The 17,835-nt window shown below is 30.9% G+C and overlaps 1 protein-coding gene across 8 annotated transcripts in view; it reads left to right on the plus strand.

The window, feature by feature from the left end:
- The first annotated feature begins 315 nt into the window (after positions 1–315).
- Positions 316–17,835, plus strand: part of LOC106461338 (lysine-specific demethylase 2A-like) — a 41,037-nt gene continuing 23,517 nt past the window's right edge. The window contains exons 1-8 of one of the 8 annotated variants that reach the window (XM_022388216.1): positions 391–757; positions 6,907–6,981; positions 8,025–8,163; positions 8,462–8,540; positions 12,460–12,506; positions 13,123–13,295; positions 16,355–16,461; positions 17,259–17,352. In XM_022388216.1, coding sequence (XP_022243924.1) covers positions 725–757; positions 6,907–6,981; positions 8,025–8,163; positions 8,462–8,540; positions 12,460–12,506; positions 13,123–13,295; positions 16,355–16,461; positions 17,259–17,352 — 747 coding nt within the window. In that variant the 5' untranslated portion in view covers positions 391–724. Of the gene's footprint in view, positions 335–390; positions 758–5,561; positions 5,577–6,782; positions 7,082–8,024; positions 8,164–8,461; positions 8,541–12,459; positions 12,507–13,122; positions 13,296–16,354; positions 16,462–17,258; positions 17,353–17,835 lie in introns of those variants that run through there. The other 7 variants (XM_022388214.1, XM_013921156.2, XM_022388215.1 and 4 more) reach the window with 7 other exon arrangements.

Raw genomic sequence — 17,835 nt, forward strand, 5'->3', positions numbered from 1 at the left:
CACGCTTTCTTTTAAACTTAAAATTTTCAAGCTTTCACATTATGTAATAAAAAGCACGTGCTTTATCCTTGTCAGGCAAAAGCTGTTTCAAATAAGAATTTTGAACTAAATTATTTTTAAATATGTAATAAGCACTGTATGGTATTTTTTCGTAACATTTCTCCATATTTGTTACTAATATTTATTCGCAGAGTCTCTCACATATTATATCTTTCCTTGTGAAATCGCCGAGTTCACTGAGGTCTCACGTAATTGCTGAATTTACCACTAGAGTCTTCTAATTACAGCTGAATAATGACGTCATACAGTACGCTTGTCATTGGTGTAGCTTGTGGTGAGCCTGTGTGTTTTTGTATTTGTTTTATTGAGTTTAATTTAAATAAATTGAAAAACGTAACATGTGTTGTAATTTTATCCAGGGTATAAGTATCATTAAGAGATCCCAACTGGCGGATTTTTGTGTTTGTGGTACCGTGCTTTATGGATAACAATGTGCATAAAATTTCAACGTGATTTGGACATGACCCCTCAAGTCACGTGCCAAGCGATTTAACGTCACAGAAATGGTCTTCGGCTGAAATCGACTCTACGCAAACAGAAAGTTGTGAGGGGAAATACACCAACGTTCTAGGCTAACACTAACGTGCGTTACTGTAATGGGAGAAGGATTCGAAAGAGAGCACGTGGCTTTACACAATAGCAAAAATTATTAGACAGTTAAGAAATGGAACCACAACAAGCAAAAAGAAGACTACTGGTTTGTATACGGAAATAATGATTTTTTTTTCAACACAATATTTTGTCGGCGTTTTACATTTGCTTTTGTCATTATCTTACCTGTACATGATCTCATTCAACGCATCAATAGGCTATGCCACACTTGTAGCCATTTTGTTTAACATAATTTGTGAAATTGACAAGTGCATCAGAAAGATCAGTCATTATACACAGAGTAATTTTATAATAATAATGGTTTACGTGCTTAACAGTTGACAACTTGGTGTACAAAATATATAAAGCGACAAAATGTTGAACAACTAATGTATATTTGAATATATTAGTAGCCTTCCCATTGGTTAACGTTATTTAAGAATTAGAGTTTTATATACTAAAATTCATTACAATGAAATTAGTCCTTGAAATTTGATAATTTGACCTTCAAATGTGTATAAATAATTTATTCGTAAGTTAAAAATTATGTACTACTTTACAGAATTTCCCCAATTGATCAGTAATTTAAATGAACACTACAAAACCATATACTGATACTGTAGTAAGAAATAGATCAGCTGCGAAAATATTAATCTTATTATCGTGAACCATTACCATAAACGTAATTATGTTAATACGATGATTGCAATTACTAAGATGGTTTGACTTGACAGTGAAAGCGTTGGCTTTGTACGTTTTTTACATTTACCATTGTTGTTTTTCGTATATTAAGTACTGTTTTGAATGTCCATGTTAGTATATGTGTGTGTGTATATATATATAATGTGTTTTTGTGTGTATAATCATAAACTTGTATAATGTTTACACTTTTCACAACATGATACATTAAAAGTAAATTGTTTTGTCAAAAGTTAGGTATGTCAATAAGTACCTATGTATTAAAAAATGTGTCAACCACCCATGGTGGAAAAAATGACACCTTTCTTTTGTCATTTGCGCAAAATTTATTCTTGATTAATTAGGCTAGATTGTAAGTGTTACAATCGTGATAGAAAATGTTTGCGACGTGGTTATGAACAATAGTAAATGTTGTTCAATGCACCTTGTGTTTGCCATTATTCAGAAAGACAACAATGTGTGTTATAGATATGTAAATGACGCTCAAATAAGAAATTTGCAAAATAGACAGCAACTAAACTAACATAAGTATCACCAAAACATTTGTTAATGATACATTTTCGTGTTGGTGTTGGCAAGTGAAGAGCACGAAAATATTTTTAGTCTTAATACATTATTAATTTAACAAAATAAAACAGAAATCCCATATTAGTTCATCGTAGCGTACCCCCCCCCCCTCTTGTTTTTACCACAGATCCCAACATACTAGATATGACAAAAGATACAAGTTATCTTTTTAAATGGATTTTCATCTTTGCCACAAATTGCATAAGATGTATTAAAAGGATCCGACGAAATATTCCATAGCAGTTGTCGATTAATCTGAGTTATTTGATGCTGGATGTCGAACAAAAATTATAAGTTACCGTAATATAGTATACATACGAGTGTTACTCTTCAACATCAGGTTTACTTCATTAGGTAGTTATAGCAAAGTTTTACTTTTAGTGACTGATTACAGAACATTTTAATTTGTTTTTTAAACCAAAGAAAAGTCATTATATTCTAAATGTAATAATAAATAGAAAAGGATACTGACAAATTCAGCGGAATTTTTAGTCAGCTTTGAGCCATTAATATCTAAATAATGTTTCCATTTTGAAAACCTTATCAACGTACTGAGCATGGGTAACTGGTATTGTGTAACCTTAACAACCGACCATTAATAATGGTTGCAAACCTTTGTAAACATTTGTTTTATTTTGTAGTTGTTCACAAGTGATGCACATAAAGTCGTATACAAATAACTTCAATTACGCAAGCAACTATTCAAAAATGTATATGTTTAGAATCAAGGACATGAGAACCTACTTAGGATAAACTGGGATACAACTTACATGGCTCACGAGTAGCCATTTGGTAAATGCAGCAGATGATAGAGCTGAGCAGTTATTCGACTTGTTTAATCATTTTTGGCAGTTCCAAAAGGAAGATATGTCCAATGATGCATCATTAATGGATCATTTCAAATCTTGTTGTTTTTTTTTTCTGTAAATAACGTAAAATTTTGAAAACAATTATTTTATTTCATGCTGATAAAATGGTTACAACATCAGATCAAAGTTAACTATCTTTATAGCCTAGAGAAAATAAGCTACGTTTTGACCATCTTGTAGCCAAAATTACCTAAAAACTTAATGGTTATCCAAACTTCTAAAGTAAGCTGGATAAAAAAGAAAAGACAAAATTGTAGAAATTAGCTGTTCTGTTTTTATGAATTACTAATTTTGGGATCTTGATTAGCTCTGTGGTTAAATTGTACTAAAATCATTAATCAAACGAATTCTGGTTTATTTTTATTTGTTTCGTAAAATTTGTTGTTCAGTCTATTGTATTAGAACTTTTTCATTGAAAATACATAAATATAAATATTTTATTCTTATCTTGGTATAAGTTCACAAAACTACTTGCTACACTGATGAGTAACTATGAAACCAAATAAAACGTATTTATACAAAAAGAAAGACGAACCTTGGTTTAATTTTTATCTTTATAATGCACTCGCAAGTAACGTAGTTGCTCTAATTTTCTTGTGCTTTCTGAGTGTATGTTTACTGTTAGTAAAAATTACAGAGAAACTGTGCTTTATAACCCAGAATAAAAATGTGTTGAGGAAACATCGAAACTAAGATTTAATTTCATGAGTTAATAATAAAGGTAAATAACTATATAGTGGCAAAATGTTTTTTTTTATTTGCATATCATATATAACGCTGTCGTTCCTTCCTAGTAAATTTACATGTTCGCGTCATTTGCTTTTGGTAAATGTATGTAACCCGGACAGTAGAACAAAGTTTCCCTATTCTTCAGTAAATTAAATGTTATCATAACACATTTTATAAGATTTTAATGTCTTGAAATAGAACATGTGTAAATCCTTACGACGTTCTTTTTATGTATGTCATCAGTTGGTTCTTGTCTTTACAAACGTTAAGATATACATGGCTGGTGATGTTATTCGTTATACAAAATATTAGTTCTTGATGATGTATCACTATTTTTGTTGAAAAAATACAACAGCAAAACATGATTATTTTCTACATTTTATTTGTAGGCGGTTGAATATTTTAACTGCAATTGAACAATTTGTTGAAGTAGGATGGATTCAACTAATATTAAGGTGTTTCTATATTCAATGTTGCATAGAAAAGAGTGAGTTAGAACTGTCATTAGAGTGGTCAAGTGGTGTAGTTATTTTTCAGGATGCGGTTCATTTCACGGTCTGTGTGTCGGATATTGTGAATGAACAAAAGGTCACTTTATATAAAGTAATGTATAAATTAATTTTTCTAAGTGAATCGACTCCTCAAAACACGATTTGGTGTAGTTGTGTCAAAAGGCACATAAGTTGTAATCGCGAGAAAATTACCCAACAGAACGCAGTGGCACAACGGCATTTCTTCGGACTACAACGCTAGAAACCGGGTTTCGATACCCGTGGTGGGCAGAGCATTGTGTAGCTTTGTGCTTAATTACAAACAATCAACAGAACAATAGAATAAGAACATAAAATTTTCTGAATCGGTGATACATTCGTAATCTTTATAGTTATTTTTTAACTTTAATTATGGTTTTTATTTCATCAAAGTGTTTAAGTCCTGAGAGTGAAACAAGGGCTAACGGTAACGAATTAAAACTAAAAACACCTTTATATAACACTCGTATGAAATGCATATTTCAATAATTGTTGGTAGTTACCTTTATTATATCCAGATGCCCCGAATACTTTCTCTTTGTAGACTTCTTTACCAATTACTTAATATCATGAAATACAAAAGTTTATCAAACAGTCACATTGTACATTATATGGGGATGGTTGGGTGTTCAAATGGTAGGAACGAGAAGTTTGATGTAAAATCTAGAAAGCTGAGTTATTTTATTCACGTTCATTGATAAAACTTAATGAGAATGGATACCACGTTACATCGAGTTCGACGTATCTGTTCGGACGCAAAACGTACTCACGTGCGCTTTGTGATCATCTTATTTAGCTTCGTGACCTTTCACCTGAGAGGATACGACACGTAAAGACAAGTTTGTAGAAGTTGGATCCATGAAGATTAACCAGTATGACATTGTACATATTGAAACATTGCTTGAATTAAATATGAATGTAGGGAAGACGCCCTTCCCATTATTAAAGTCAAGTATGATCTTCGTCCTCTTGTTACAAAATTATACGTATAAGGAATCATTTCGAAAGTGAAACTTCACTGACTGGCTAAGCCTCAATGTAGGCACTCTTGTACAGCTACAATATTATTGATTCTCTTTGTTTGAAATGTTATCTCCATCAACAACTGGGACCCCCGATTGGTCAGTGATAGGTTTACAGATTTACAACGTTAAAATTCGGGGTTTGATTCCCCGCAATAGGTAGAGTACAGAGAGCCCACTGTGTAACTTTGAACTAAGAAAACAACAACAACAAGCATTAACCATTGATAAAGTTGGTTCGCAGTTTGCTCTTAATGTTTGTTTTATGAAAAACTATTTTCAGATCTTAATTTTGAACTAATCATTGTGGTATATTTTTATGAGAACACCAGTATAGTGTACAATTCTTTCATAATACTTAAATGGTGTTATTTCGAGTATTGCTTTGAAATATTGTCTGGACAGTGGTGAAAGGTTTGAAGAATGAATGCTATAACCTAAATTTCATTTAACTACAGTCATATGAATTTGTAGGCAGTGTCAAAAGAGGATTTTCTTCTGACCATGAGGTAAGATGGCACTCCAGCAAGGTTATAAAGGCCAGTTCGTATAATTAGCTTATAAAATATACGCAGGCTAACATGCAGTTATATTATTTTTGTTGTCCGTGTTCTTGCATTGTCTGCTGTATTTAGTAATTAAACACTTTGTGGGAGCGCCACAAGCCTCACTCTGCTTCATTGCATATTATGCATGTAATAACAAATGTTATCATACCCACATCTCTCAAATATAAGCAACGAAACAAACTCAAATAGGTATATGCTATAACAACTGTTTAATACAGAGGTAACATTATAAATTCTAATATATTTTAACTTGTTTTGTGTGTATAGAGATTTGACATATCTATTTTCGTCTTCAGCACACATGAAACTAGTGTTTGTAACAGATCTATTAGATTAATTAGAACATTTACTAACTGGTGGGAAGACGAGTTGTTTTTCATTGAAAATACTTAATTTTTTATTTTATTTTTTGGCATTCTCGGCAGAAGTAACTTAGAAATTTTTATAGTTAATTTCTATAACTAAAATCGAGTTTATTCAAGATTGAAATGTGATTTATATTTGATATACCAGGAGTTTTCTGTATATTGTTTATAATGAATAAAATTCATTCCAGTGATAGATGTAAACAGTAGTGTTTGTGGCCCACTTAACTCTTAAAGCATTGTCTTCATTTAAAAGTTTATATTTCTGTAACATTTTCTTAAACTAAAGAATATCATAGTTAAGGGTAAATGTAGAAATATGTATACACGATCGATGTTTTGTCACCTAAACATTCTTTTAGATCTCTCTCTCTCTCTTTAAGTTTTGGAAACTATGTTGTGTAGCATTTGTTTAAGAAAAACACCATATAAAATGTGTAGAGGGATATTGGTGCATTTGATAATGTATAACAGTTTCTATATAGCCTTATGATTTGGTTTTGACCACAAAAGTTAAAATTCAATCTGGTAGTAAAATTAAGCTGAATTTAATTTTTGGTACGTCTTTCTTCCTGTAACAAATGTCAAACTTAAGTAAAGAATTCGTAACACACACACACACACACACACACACACACACACACACATATATATATATATATATACATATACACACACACACACACACACATGGAAATCAGTACCAAACTAACTATACTTAATGCTGTCACTCTTACCAAAAGCAGTTAGAGGCGAATGCCTAGTCAACTTAAGAAAACTCTTCAATTTTAGCCTTTAATTTATAGTGTAATCTTAGTGTTATGCAAAAACTGCGATTACTTTACTTAAGAATGTGCTCCGCCTCTTATGGACCAATCAAAACTAAGTGATCTGCTTAACTGTAGCAGCTTGTGACTATGGCGACCGTCCGGAATTGTAGCACGATGAGAGCATCTGAGAGCACGTCGTTGCATACTAAAGTTTGTATACAATTTATTCTTGACTTTTTTAGCAGTTCAAATGTAAAAAGTTTTAATTACTACAGTGAGGATATATAGAACGTGTACGCTGTACAACGATGTGAGCAAATTGTTAAATTTTTCATAGCATACTTTCCTCTATTAGTATTAGTTTTGTTTAGATACATATATTTTGTGTTCTATTTTGCTTATATTTAGGCTTAGCTGTTTTAACTTGTGTTCTATATTAATCTTTAGTGTACGTGTTTCTAAGTTTGTGTCAGTAAGTAAATGACCAAGTGCCTACTAATTTACCCAGTATTATTTCTACAGAATTATTTCTCAATCTCATTATATAATTTAGCTTTGAACTTTTTACTTTGTTTGTGTATGTTAAAACCTGAGAAACTAGTACTAGTACTACTACTACTACAATGTCAGTACTGGAATTTGGAAAGAAAGATAAGCCTTAAGGTAATGCTGTTTTATGTAATATTTCAGTAGGATATGAATATGAATATTATTTGATATTTAGATTGAACTAAATAGCCTATAATATTGAATCTCATAAATACAAAAAAGTAGGTGTATATGTATATATAAGTATTAGTAAAAACAAAGTAATGAATGTGGTATGGTTTTTAAATAAAGAAATGGGAATACTTCATTGTAGAAAAAACAGAATTAGTCTGAAATATTAACATATAATTAATAACCATGAGTAAGTGTAACTGCATATTCCATTGTTACTCTTTGAATAATGGATTTTCAAAAATTTAGCACTAATTTTAACATTCAAAATAATTTTTGCAAAAGAAGTTACCTTACAGAGCTTATGTATGTTTAATAGCTTGGAAAAAGCAAATGTCAAAATCTGTTACATGTAATATTTAAACATTGTTGTGTGAGTTGGTTTTGCTTGTTTTGAAGATGTAAATATTTAATTTTGGGAGTAGTTACACTTGTGGTAAATCATTATTAGCCATATCAATTAAATTCTGGGATAACTTAACCTAAATGAATTCTAAATGTTATTTTACAAAAATGATATTCATTTTTGTTAGAGAGTAAAGGAAAGGAAACATTATACAGATGACTGCTTGCAAGATGAAGAGATTGAAGGAAGGCGTTTGTTTTCAGTGGAAGAAAAGTTGGCCAGCAATCATTTTGGGTCCTTTTTTGTGAAGGAAATGAAAGGTGAAGGCAAGTATCCCAACAGTATTTATTTTACTTTGTTTCTACAAATTCATATATCTAAAAATACATGTAATTATAGGTAGAAAATTACCAAAACTGTATAGTTTCCATATAGATTTTTCATTTTCAAAATTTTCATATTTACTAAGTCATATTGTTGCTAATAAGAATCAGCATTTTTATGTTAACAGTAATACATGACTGTAGTTAGAGTAATGTGCCATTTCAGATGTTATAATCACTGTATATGAGTTACAAAATTTAAAAAATTTAGTCAGTGTTAAACTATTTGTTTTTGCTATAGATTTTAGTTTGAAATATCTGCAGGAGCATGGCCTGGACTTCCCATTGGTATTTAAGGAAAAGTCTGGATTGGGAATGCGGTAAGTTTAATTTGTATAAGCTTACAGTAGTGTTCAGATATAATTTTTATTTTGAATGAAAAACCTTGGAAGGACAGAGGTACAAAAAAAAGATGTATTACAATAAAATATATGTTAAAATATGTATGCATTAAATCTTAAAATGTTAAGTTGGGGGAGTTTATTAATTCAATAATTAACTGATATTTAAAAACATTACTGTTGTTCTTGCTCAACTCTGCTACTAGAAAAAATGCAACTGTTTCTCATTCTAAAAATTATGCTGGAAATGTTCAAAAACAATACATAATAGCAATACCAGTTTAAAAAAGCAATGAGTATAATAAGATTATATACTGAAAATATATTCAAACTATGTTTAAAACTTTCATCATGGTATTATTTTTTGTTGCAAAATATCAACTTGACTTGTTGTACCTTTAGTGTATGTTCTCAGTTTCATGCTGTAAGAACCAACAATAATCTCCCATCATCCTTGATATTGCTGTTCCATTGTAGAAATATCTTGGTGGAAGCACTCACCATGCTCATCACTCACTGCACCTAAATCATTTAGAAAGAAGTCTAAATGGAAGTGCAAGAAGTGCATCTTTAGTGACATCCTAGACCCCATCTTCCTGTAGTTCTCAATGATATCATCAATCATCACAGATAGTTTTCATCTCTGTGATTTCCTAAGACATATTTGACAACATTTTGAATGATTTCCAGGCAGCAAGTTCTTTCTGATAGAGCACTATTTCAAAATCATCATTCATTAGCATTTCCTGAATCTGTGGCCCAACAAAGATACCTTGTTTCATTTTTGCTTCATTGGTTTTTGGAAACTTGTCAAACAGATATCTGAAACCATTACTACATTTGTTCATTCCTGAGTCCCACTTTCATATGAAGTGGGGGCAGAAACACATTTTGAGGATTCACTAAAGGTTGATACTCTTGTATGTAATTCTCTCTCACTGGCCATTCCTTCTTTTTTGAAATGATTTTTATCATCTCAGCTGTCCCAGAGACACAAAAAGCAACAATGTTTGGTATACCTGCTCTGTAGGCCTAGCAGGAGTGCAATAACTTTTACCACATATATTTCAACTATGGGTATCATATTTGATGGCCTCAATTATAATCTGCATACTTTGATAAGTTTCTTTCATGTTCACAGCATGAGCAAAGGAATCGATGGCTTAGTGTTCCCATTGTGCAAAAGTACACCTTTCAGACTTACTTTAGATGAATTAATAAAAATTCTCCATTCTTGAGGATGGTGTTCAGTACCTAATTCTTCCATTAGTGCATCAACATTTCTACAGAAACAAAAAGTATCTTGCATACTGTTGTGAGGAGCAATACTTTGATGGCAACTTTGGTAAATTGAAACTCGTGTTCCTAGAGCTAATAAATTTAATTGCTGGAAATGAGAGCCAAGAAGTTCCCCATGCTGCTTTGATAGAGACAAGCCACAAATGAGATAACTCTTCAGATGAGGCAGTTTATTTTGAGGTGCCACAGGAATAGAATTACTAGATAAAGAGGATGAAGATGATTCATTGTCTTCTTTGCAGGATAACTTCTGTTTCCCAATTCACTGGTGGATGTGGCACTGGAAGACTATCCCCTTGAGGTACGGGTTTCATTGCAGATGTAATATCTGGATATTTAATATAGTTTTTAGTTTTGCCTGAATATCCAGCAACATTGGTCATGCAAAAATAACAGCCAGTTAGATTATCTTTGGGCTCATGCCATATCATGGGAACTGCAAATGGCATACTTGCTCTCTTCTTATGTAGCCAATGTGTAAAGCCAGATGTGCAGACTGTCAACACACATGTGGAGCCCACTGTTTTTCTAGGTCACCAATTTTACACCCAAAAGAGTGGTAGTAAGCTACCTTTACTTTGCATGTGATGTTTTTTCTTTGTGAAACTGTAATATATGTTCCACAATTGTAGTATAAACTGTTTGGGTGATTTTTACACTTTTGGACTTTACTTGAACTAGAGGCAGCCAGCATTTCAAATGCTTTTCTAAAAGATATAAAATAATGTATGTTTACAGAACTAGAGTTTAAAAGCTTTTAAAAAATAAAAATTTGCAGAATTTGATTATATCACGGGTATGATGTGAGGAGTGGGGAAGAAGATTGGACTTTGTTTTGACTGTGCACGGAGTGAAGCAAAGTGACCAACTGAGTGAGAGAGAGAGGCATCTGACTCTGACCTATTTATGCTCAGTCAAAGGATTTCTCGAATGTTCTAGCAAACTGAGCATATGAGGGTTTCATGATTTTTGAGTGGAGCTGGTGAGCATGGGAATGAAACAAAAGTAGTACAATTTGCTACAGTTATATTGAGAACAAATATCATATATGAACAATATATTTGGAATTTTACACCAATACAGTACAGTCAATGTTTGAAGTTATCAAAAACATATGCCTTTTACTCATTAATCTGTCCAAATAAACTTAATTTCACAACCAGCATAAATCTGTTATACTGAGTTGATTGCATGGTATTTCATATAGTGCTAATAAATATTAAGATGTTACAATAACTCAAAATCTGACTACATTTTTGAAATTAGAACCATCAGATTACCCCAAATCATTTGATTTTTCTCCAGTAGCAAAGTTTTTGTTGTCCAGTGTAATTTAAAAACAGTAAGAGACCTGTTGGTTCATCTAGGCCATTTGATCCACTAAACCAAACTTTAAAAATAAAACATTCAGTGCCAGCCCTTATCATTAATATATTTGTCTAGCTTTGAATTAAACATTCACAAATTAATTTCACCTATCACATATGAAGGCAACCCATTCCTAAGACCAATCATTACATTAAGAAAATAAAGTTGTTTTAGCTGAATATGACTTCTACCTTCCCAAAATTTATATCTATAACCCCTAGTCCTACCATTATCACCATTAAGTACAAATACAAATGATACATTAACACTATCTATTGTCTTAATAATCTTAAATACCTCAGTCAGATCTCATCTAACTCTTCTTTTTTTCAAGAGAAAACAATTTCAGATATCATAACTTGCCCTTGTATGACAACCTTTCCATCCTAGGTGTCATCTTAATAGTTTTCTTATGAACTCTTTCCAAAAATTTAATGTCCTTCTTTAGGTAAGACACCAAAGACTGAACATAGTACTCCAAATTTGATCTAACAAATGACCTATGCAATGAAATTAAAAACTTTTTAGATTTGTATCCAATATGGCTATAGCTAGAGCCTAAAATCCTATTTGCCCAGCTATTAGCATAAGCACAATGCTTGGATGGCTTAAGAGACTGATCAACTAGAACACCAACATAATTTTCTTCTATTACTTTTATTTTGATAAATTTAACATTATTTAATGCTTTTCACTCACAATACCAGAAATTTAGAATAATAATTATTTCCATCAAAAGAGATAAATAATCTTTAAAAGGCCATTGAAAGATCATTTCAATTGACAAAGAAAATTATTTATGAGGTCAAACTAAGGGCCAAAAATTGATTTTTGAACTAGTAAGTTTTATATTGAAATTATTTTCTGCAAATTAATGTGCTAAGAAATGTCATATGGTTTATTTTGAATGTAGTTACATTGTATTGTCTGTTTTAGATCTTTATCTAATGATAAATCTTTATGCAAGTTTTGCTTCTTTAATACATCTTGTTATGAACCGCTATTTTGTGTTTATTTACCAAGTTCAATAAACTTATGAAATAGTAGGGTGACATAATGTAAAATTAAATTACAAAAGAGCTCACTCTTTATGTCAAATAAGTTTGATTTTACCTATTCTGCAAGAAGATTTGTCATTGTTGTAAAGTATTTTCATAAGAAATGTTCAGTTATGATGAAATTGAATGTTCATCAGCAGATGTATTATGTTGCTTTATACTCTGTTTTACAGCATGCCTAGTGATAACTTCACGGTTAATGATGTTCGCCAGTGTGTAGGTAAGTTATTAAAGTCTAAACATTCATAGCATGTTTATAAGTGATGGATAAAACTCAGTTTATATTCCAGTGTAAAATGAACATGTGTTAAAAGTAATTCATAGTATATGTTAGCATGTTTAAAAGTGACAGATAAAACTCGGTTTATATTCCAATGTAAAATGAACATGTGTTAAAAGTAATTCATAGTACATGTTAGCATGTTTACAAGTGACAGATAAAACTCAGTTTATATTCCAGTGTAAAATGAACATGTGTTAAAAGTAAAAATATTTTTATCAGTTTTGACTAATGTGTTTAATTTTTGCATTTCTTCATGAGCATTACTATTTAAAAGTAATAGCTAGCAAGCAACTAAACAGTAAAAAAAAAAAAACATTGTTGTGAATTATTACATAATTCAACCTCATACTTTAATAATTTTTCTTTACTAGCTTGTATGTTTGTATTCTGACAGCATGTATATATTGCATGCATGTTCCACCAGAGTGTAAGTATGGTATCAATGTTCCACGGGATGTTCCCCTAGGCTTTAGATTCCTACATTTGTTCCACAGTTTTGCAGTAGATGTACAAGTTCAACTAGATCAGTATGTATTTGGTATTTACTTTGCAGGAAGCAGAAGGATGCTAGATGTTATGGATGTCACCACACAGAAGGATGTAGAAATGTCTATGAAAGAATGGTGCAAATACTTTGAAAACACAAACCGAGATAAACTCTTAAATGTCATCAGCTTAGAGTTCAGCCATACAAGATTGGAACATTATGTGGAATCACCTACTGTGGTAACGTATTATGAGTAACGTATTACTCTCTTTTTTTTTCTGTAATCTAAATCTTGTCTTGCATGTTTGATATTACTATTGTAACCCTTCCCATATGGGCCTGGCACATTTCACGACCTTCAGCAGTGTTATGTTCAAAAGTCAGTTAAACAAATTATTATTGTGTGTCAGTAAGTTCAGAATGGAAATGTAGTTTACAATTCAAATTTTTATATTATCTAAGTTTTTAACATCTTAGTTTCAAAAAACAATTCTTAATTGTTATGAGTCATTTGACACATCTAAACTCTCATCTCAGATTTCAAATTTTGTAACTTCAAGAATAGGCTGCTGCAGTTTGAAACCAATTAGAAATACAAATAAAATAATTACAAGCAAGAGTCTAAAATTTGCATGTCCTACCTTTCTGCTTTGCTATGAAATCAATACATTTGTCAAACCAGAGAAACCACTCTTCTCTCCTTCTGACTTTCAAGATTGCTTTGCTAATCAACTTTACATGGCTGATGGACATGTTTGTAACTACATGATACTATAACTTGTTCAGTTTTAGCAAGGAAGTATTGGGTTGATAGAAATATTTTGATTTGTTGTGATTGAAAATTTGTTTAACTTACTTATAGCTTGCTTAGAAATAGATTACAGTAGTTTTGTGTTCTAAAGTGCGTATTTGAAAGTTACATATTATTTTTTTGAACATCCAAATTGATGAGACTTGCATATTTCAGTGAAACTTACAAATATTTTTTTCAGGTATATTTCTTAACAAAAGTAATTAAAATGTAAAAGTTAGAAACTTTTCAGTGCAGCCTAACAAAACATCAGTAAAATCAAACATCTAAAACTTCACAAGCTGGCATCTATTTTAAGTACTATTTATGGTAGTTTTTTCTGGGAACAGCTAATGAGCTTAAGCTGTGATTTATTGCTTTTGGCAGGAAGATTTCTGCTCTAGTGGGTACAAAGTACAGCAATAAAACCTTAAAATTAAAAGAAATCAAATGTGAAAAGTTTAACAGTTGAAACTATTGAGTAATTTGGAACTTTTTGATCCTTACTGCAGTCACTGCAGAGGACAATATAGCATTATTCATTTTATTTCATACTTTTCAACTTTTCATTTCACTGTAGATGTTCTAGAGGTTATGCAGATGAAATATTAAAACTGTAAGATGAAAGGAAGTATTTTTATTGTTAATATGAAAATCACCTTTCACTCAGACTGACTCAGTAAAGGATTCAAATATTCACAGACAAATCTTTAGTAAAAAATACTTATTAAAAACCTGATTTTTTTATGTACAACAGACTTTTAAAGTTTACTAAAAGCTTACCAAATTTCATTAACACACACTTAGTAAATTCAGAGTTATAGTAAAAATTTGTGTGAAATGGTACAAAAATACAGGGTCAATCAGTGTGAATGAGCTTGTAAACAGATGGTTGATACATGCTGTTACAAAACTAATATATTATACACATAAACAATACAACACAAAATTAGTGTCTGAGGCGTAGTCATATACAGTTAATAAAATTTCAGTTGTGACAGTTACTTCACTGTTGGCACATTTTTGAGCTTAATGGGAAATACTTTTTTTTCCGGAACTACCGAATTAATATAATGCAACAGAGTACATTGATTCCATCTATATTGTTTTCAAAGCTGTTTAAATGCAAATATTCTTACTTTGTTCTGTTGCTTTTAAAATATTTTGTAATTTTGACTTGAAACTTGACTTGACCACATTTTTGACGAGTATTAAGAAACATAATTACATTAACAAAGAAATAATTGTGTTGTTCATAGATTAAGAATAATGACTACCTTTAATAAGATTTAGTATTAACTGGAAGTGCTGAATAGAGATAAATATGCAAAACTAGAGGGGCACTCAGTAGAGCACATACTTCCACCATGCAGCGTTGATCATATTTGGCTCTCAAAAAATATGAAAATATGTTCCTATGTCCATTATTATAAAGAATGATATTCTACATAAGTCAACCAAGATCCATCAAAATCCAATCATGTTTGACTCAGTTACAGAGCAAAAATAGTGTGAAAAATTGGTCCCCATGTTAACAGATATGGACTTTTTTGATTTTCATGACCTTGCTGTGACCTTGACTCTCCAAAAAACTAATCACTTTTAAGTTGTGTCATAGTTCAAATGTATACCAACTTTTGTTCAAATCCATTTGCCCATTTTTGAGAAATCTTGCTGACAAACACACACACACACACACACACACACACACACACACACACAAATGGGTTAAAATATAATCTCTGTCCACCTTTGGTGGCAGAGGTAACAAGTTCAATAAGGGTTATGCTTTTCAATTCAAATATATTATGTAAAAATATTTGCTAGATAAAAGTAAAAGTAGGTTGGATGTACTTGCTTGGTTTTATGTTATAGTTCTGTGAAAAAAAGTTTTAAAGATGTTGAAAGATTACAGAAACAATTTTCCTTCTTTCTAACAACAGAAGCACTGGGTGTTGTAAGTATTGTAAAAAAAACAGCCTTTTTTTTTTCCTGTGAGAAATATTGACAAAAAAAAAATTGTTTTTTAGAAATAAATTTTGTGAAATAAAACAAAAAGGCCCTGAAAAACTTTTGCAAGAGAAACTATTAAAGGTTAAAAAAACTAACAAACTGATTTCTTATAATTTTATAATTCAGGTACTTAGTTACATAATATTTCAGTTTATCATATGTAATACATATACAGCAATTTGTGGCTATAATTAGTTTTCCAAGTGTGTTTCAAAAGTCAATTAAGTTTAGAAAGAGAGTAATCAAGCATATAAATTTATAGGGTTATCTTAAAAAACATTTTGTGATAATTATTTCTCATAATATTGGTAGTTATCATTAGATTTCTTAAGAGGTTAGTTGATAAATAACTAGAGATGAACCCAGTTTTGAACAGACTGAATACTTAACTCATTGATTACTTTTCTTAAGATGAATTTTGATAACTTTGGGTTACTAAGATGCAGACAAAATCCAAAACATTGTAACCAACGTACAAGTGATGTGTGTTATCAGGTTCGTCAGGTGGACTGGGTAGACTGGGTATGGCCTCAGCATCTCAAGGAAAGTCAGACAGAAGCAACTAATGTCATAGAAGAAATGAAGTATCCCAAAGTACAAAAGTATGATTTTTTTAAACAGTTATAATATGTATATATATCTATTTGTAAACATTTAAGTGTGTACAGTGTTACTGTCTTTATAAAACAATCATTATAATTGCAAGTTATTAAAATGTAGTTGGAAACTTGTTGTAAACTTTTTTAGAATTAATATACTTATAATGTTTACTGTATTTTTACCATTATTTTTATGTACAGTGATTGTGATTAAACTTTATTTTCCATTTTCTCTCTCTTTCTCCCCCCACTCTTTTTATTTTATAGTAGTGTATCACTTTCTGAATTTGAGTATGCTCTCTTATTTTGACAAGCTTCCTAGACATTCAAAACAAATATTCCTTATTCTTTAATTCAAAATTGGACAGTTATATTGTTTAGTTAAAATATCTTTTTGTTTCTTTTTAACACTTGATTATGCGGAGTTTCTAGAAATTATCACAAAGCATCCCAAACTTTGTTATTTAGCCGTAAACAGGAAAACTTCAAGAAGAAATAAAAATCTGCAGCTGGTTATCTTGGCAACAAGCAATGATAAGCTTTTTTTTAGAAAGTAGTTCTATGCATACTTCTTGAACAAAGCTACTTTGATGTAAATTATATAAGAAATTAACTATGTGACCTTAGGCTAGAGGAAGTGAACTAAAACAAGTCTTTACAGCAACTTCATAGTGATCGGGTAAGGTTCCAAACTGGCTGAATAAAATATGGGCGAAAAGTAGTTTTAATATGGTACTCTACAACAAATTATTTTATTTGTATGCATTATATTTATGTAATTGAATTTTCTGTCAATTCAGGTATTGTCTTATGAGTGTCAAGGGGTGTTACACGGACTTTCACATTGATTTTGGTGGGACATCAGTCTGGTATCACATCATTAGGGGAAAGAAGGTAAACATATTATTGACTGATTCACTCAGCTTTTACTTTTTATATAATGATGTTGAATTGTATGGTTACCCATTTAGAAAACAAAATCATTTGCTAAATGTTTGTTTTTAAGTTTAAATAACTCCTAATAATAATAATATACATAAAACTGACCACTCTGAATTTAGAATAAATCAAATGTGATGAAATTGTAAATGTTTTTAAAGTTACTGAAAGGAACTAAATAGTTTGTTGCCAAGAAAGAACAAATTGAGCACCTCTGTTTTCTGGATTTGTAACTGAGGCAGCTGTAAATAACTAGTTGTGAATGAAGAGAAGCTTGTGGTTCCATATTATTCAAATACTTTAACATTACTAAAAATCATGAAGCACCTTCTTCTTCATTGACTATAGTATATAATAACTTTTCAGTATAACATCCCCACATGCATACAGATCCACAATATTTTCTATATATATATATATATATATATATATATATAC

The sequence above is a fragment of the Limulus polyphemus genome, unplaced genomic scaffold, assembly GCF_000517525.1.
Source record: "Limulus polyphemus unplaced genomic scaffold, Limulus_polyphemus-2.1.2 Scaffold937, whole genome shotgun sequence".
NCBI classification, from domain to species: Eukaryota; Metazoa; Arthropoda; class Merostomata; order Xiphosura; family Limulidae; genus Limulus; species Limulus polyphemus.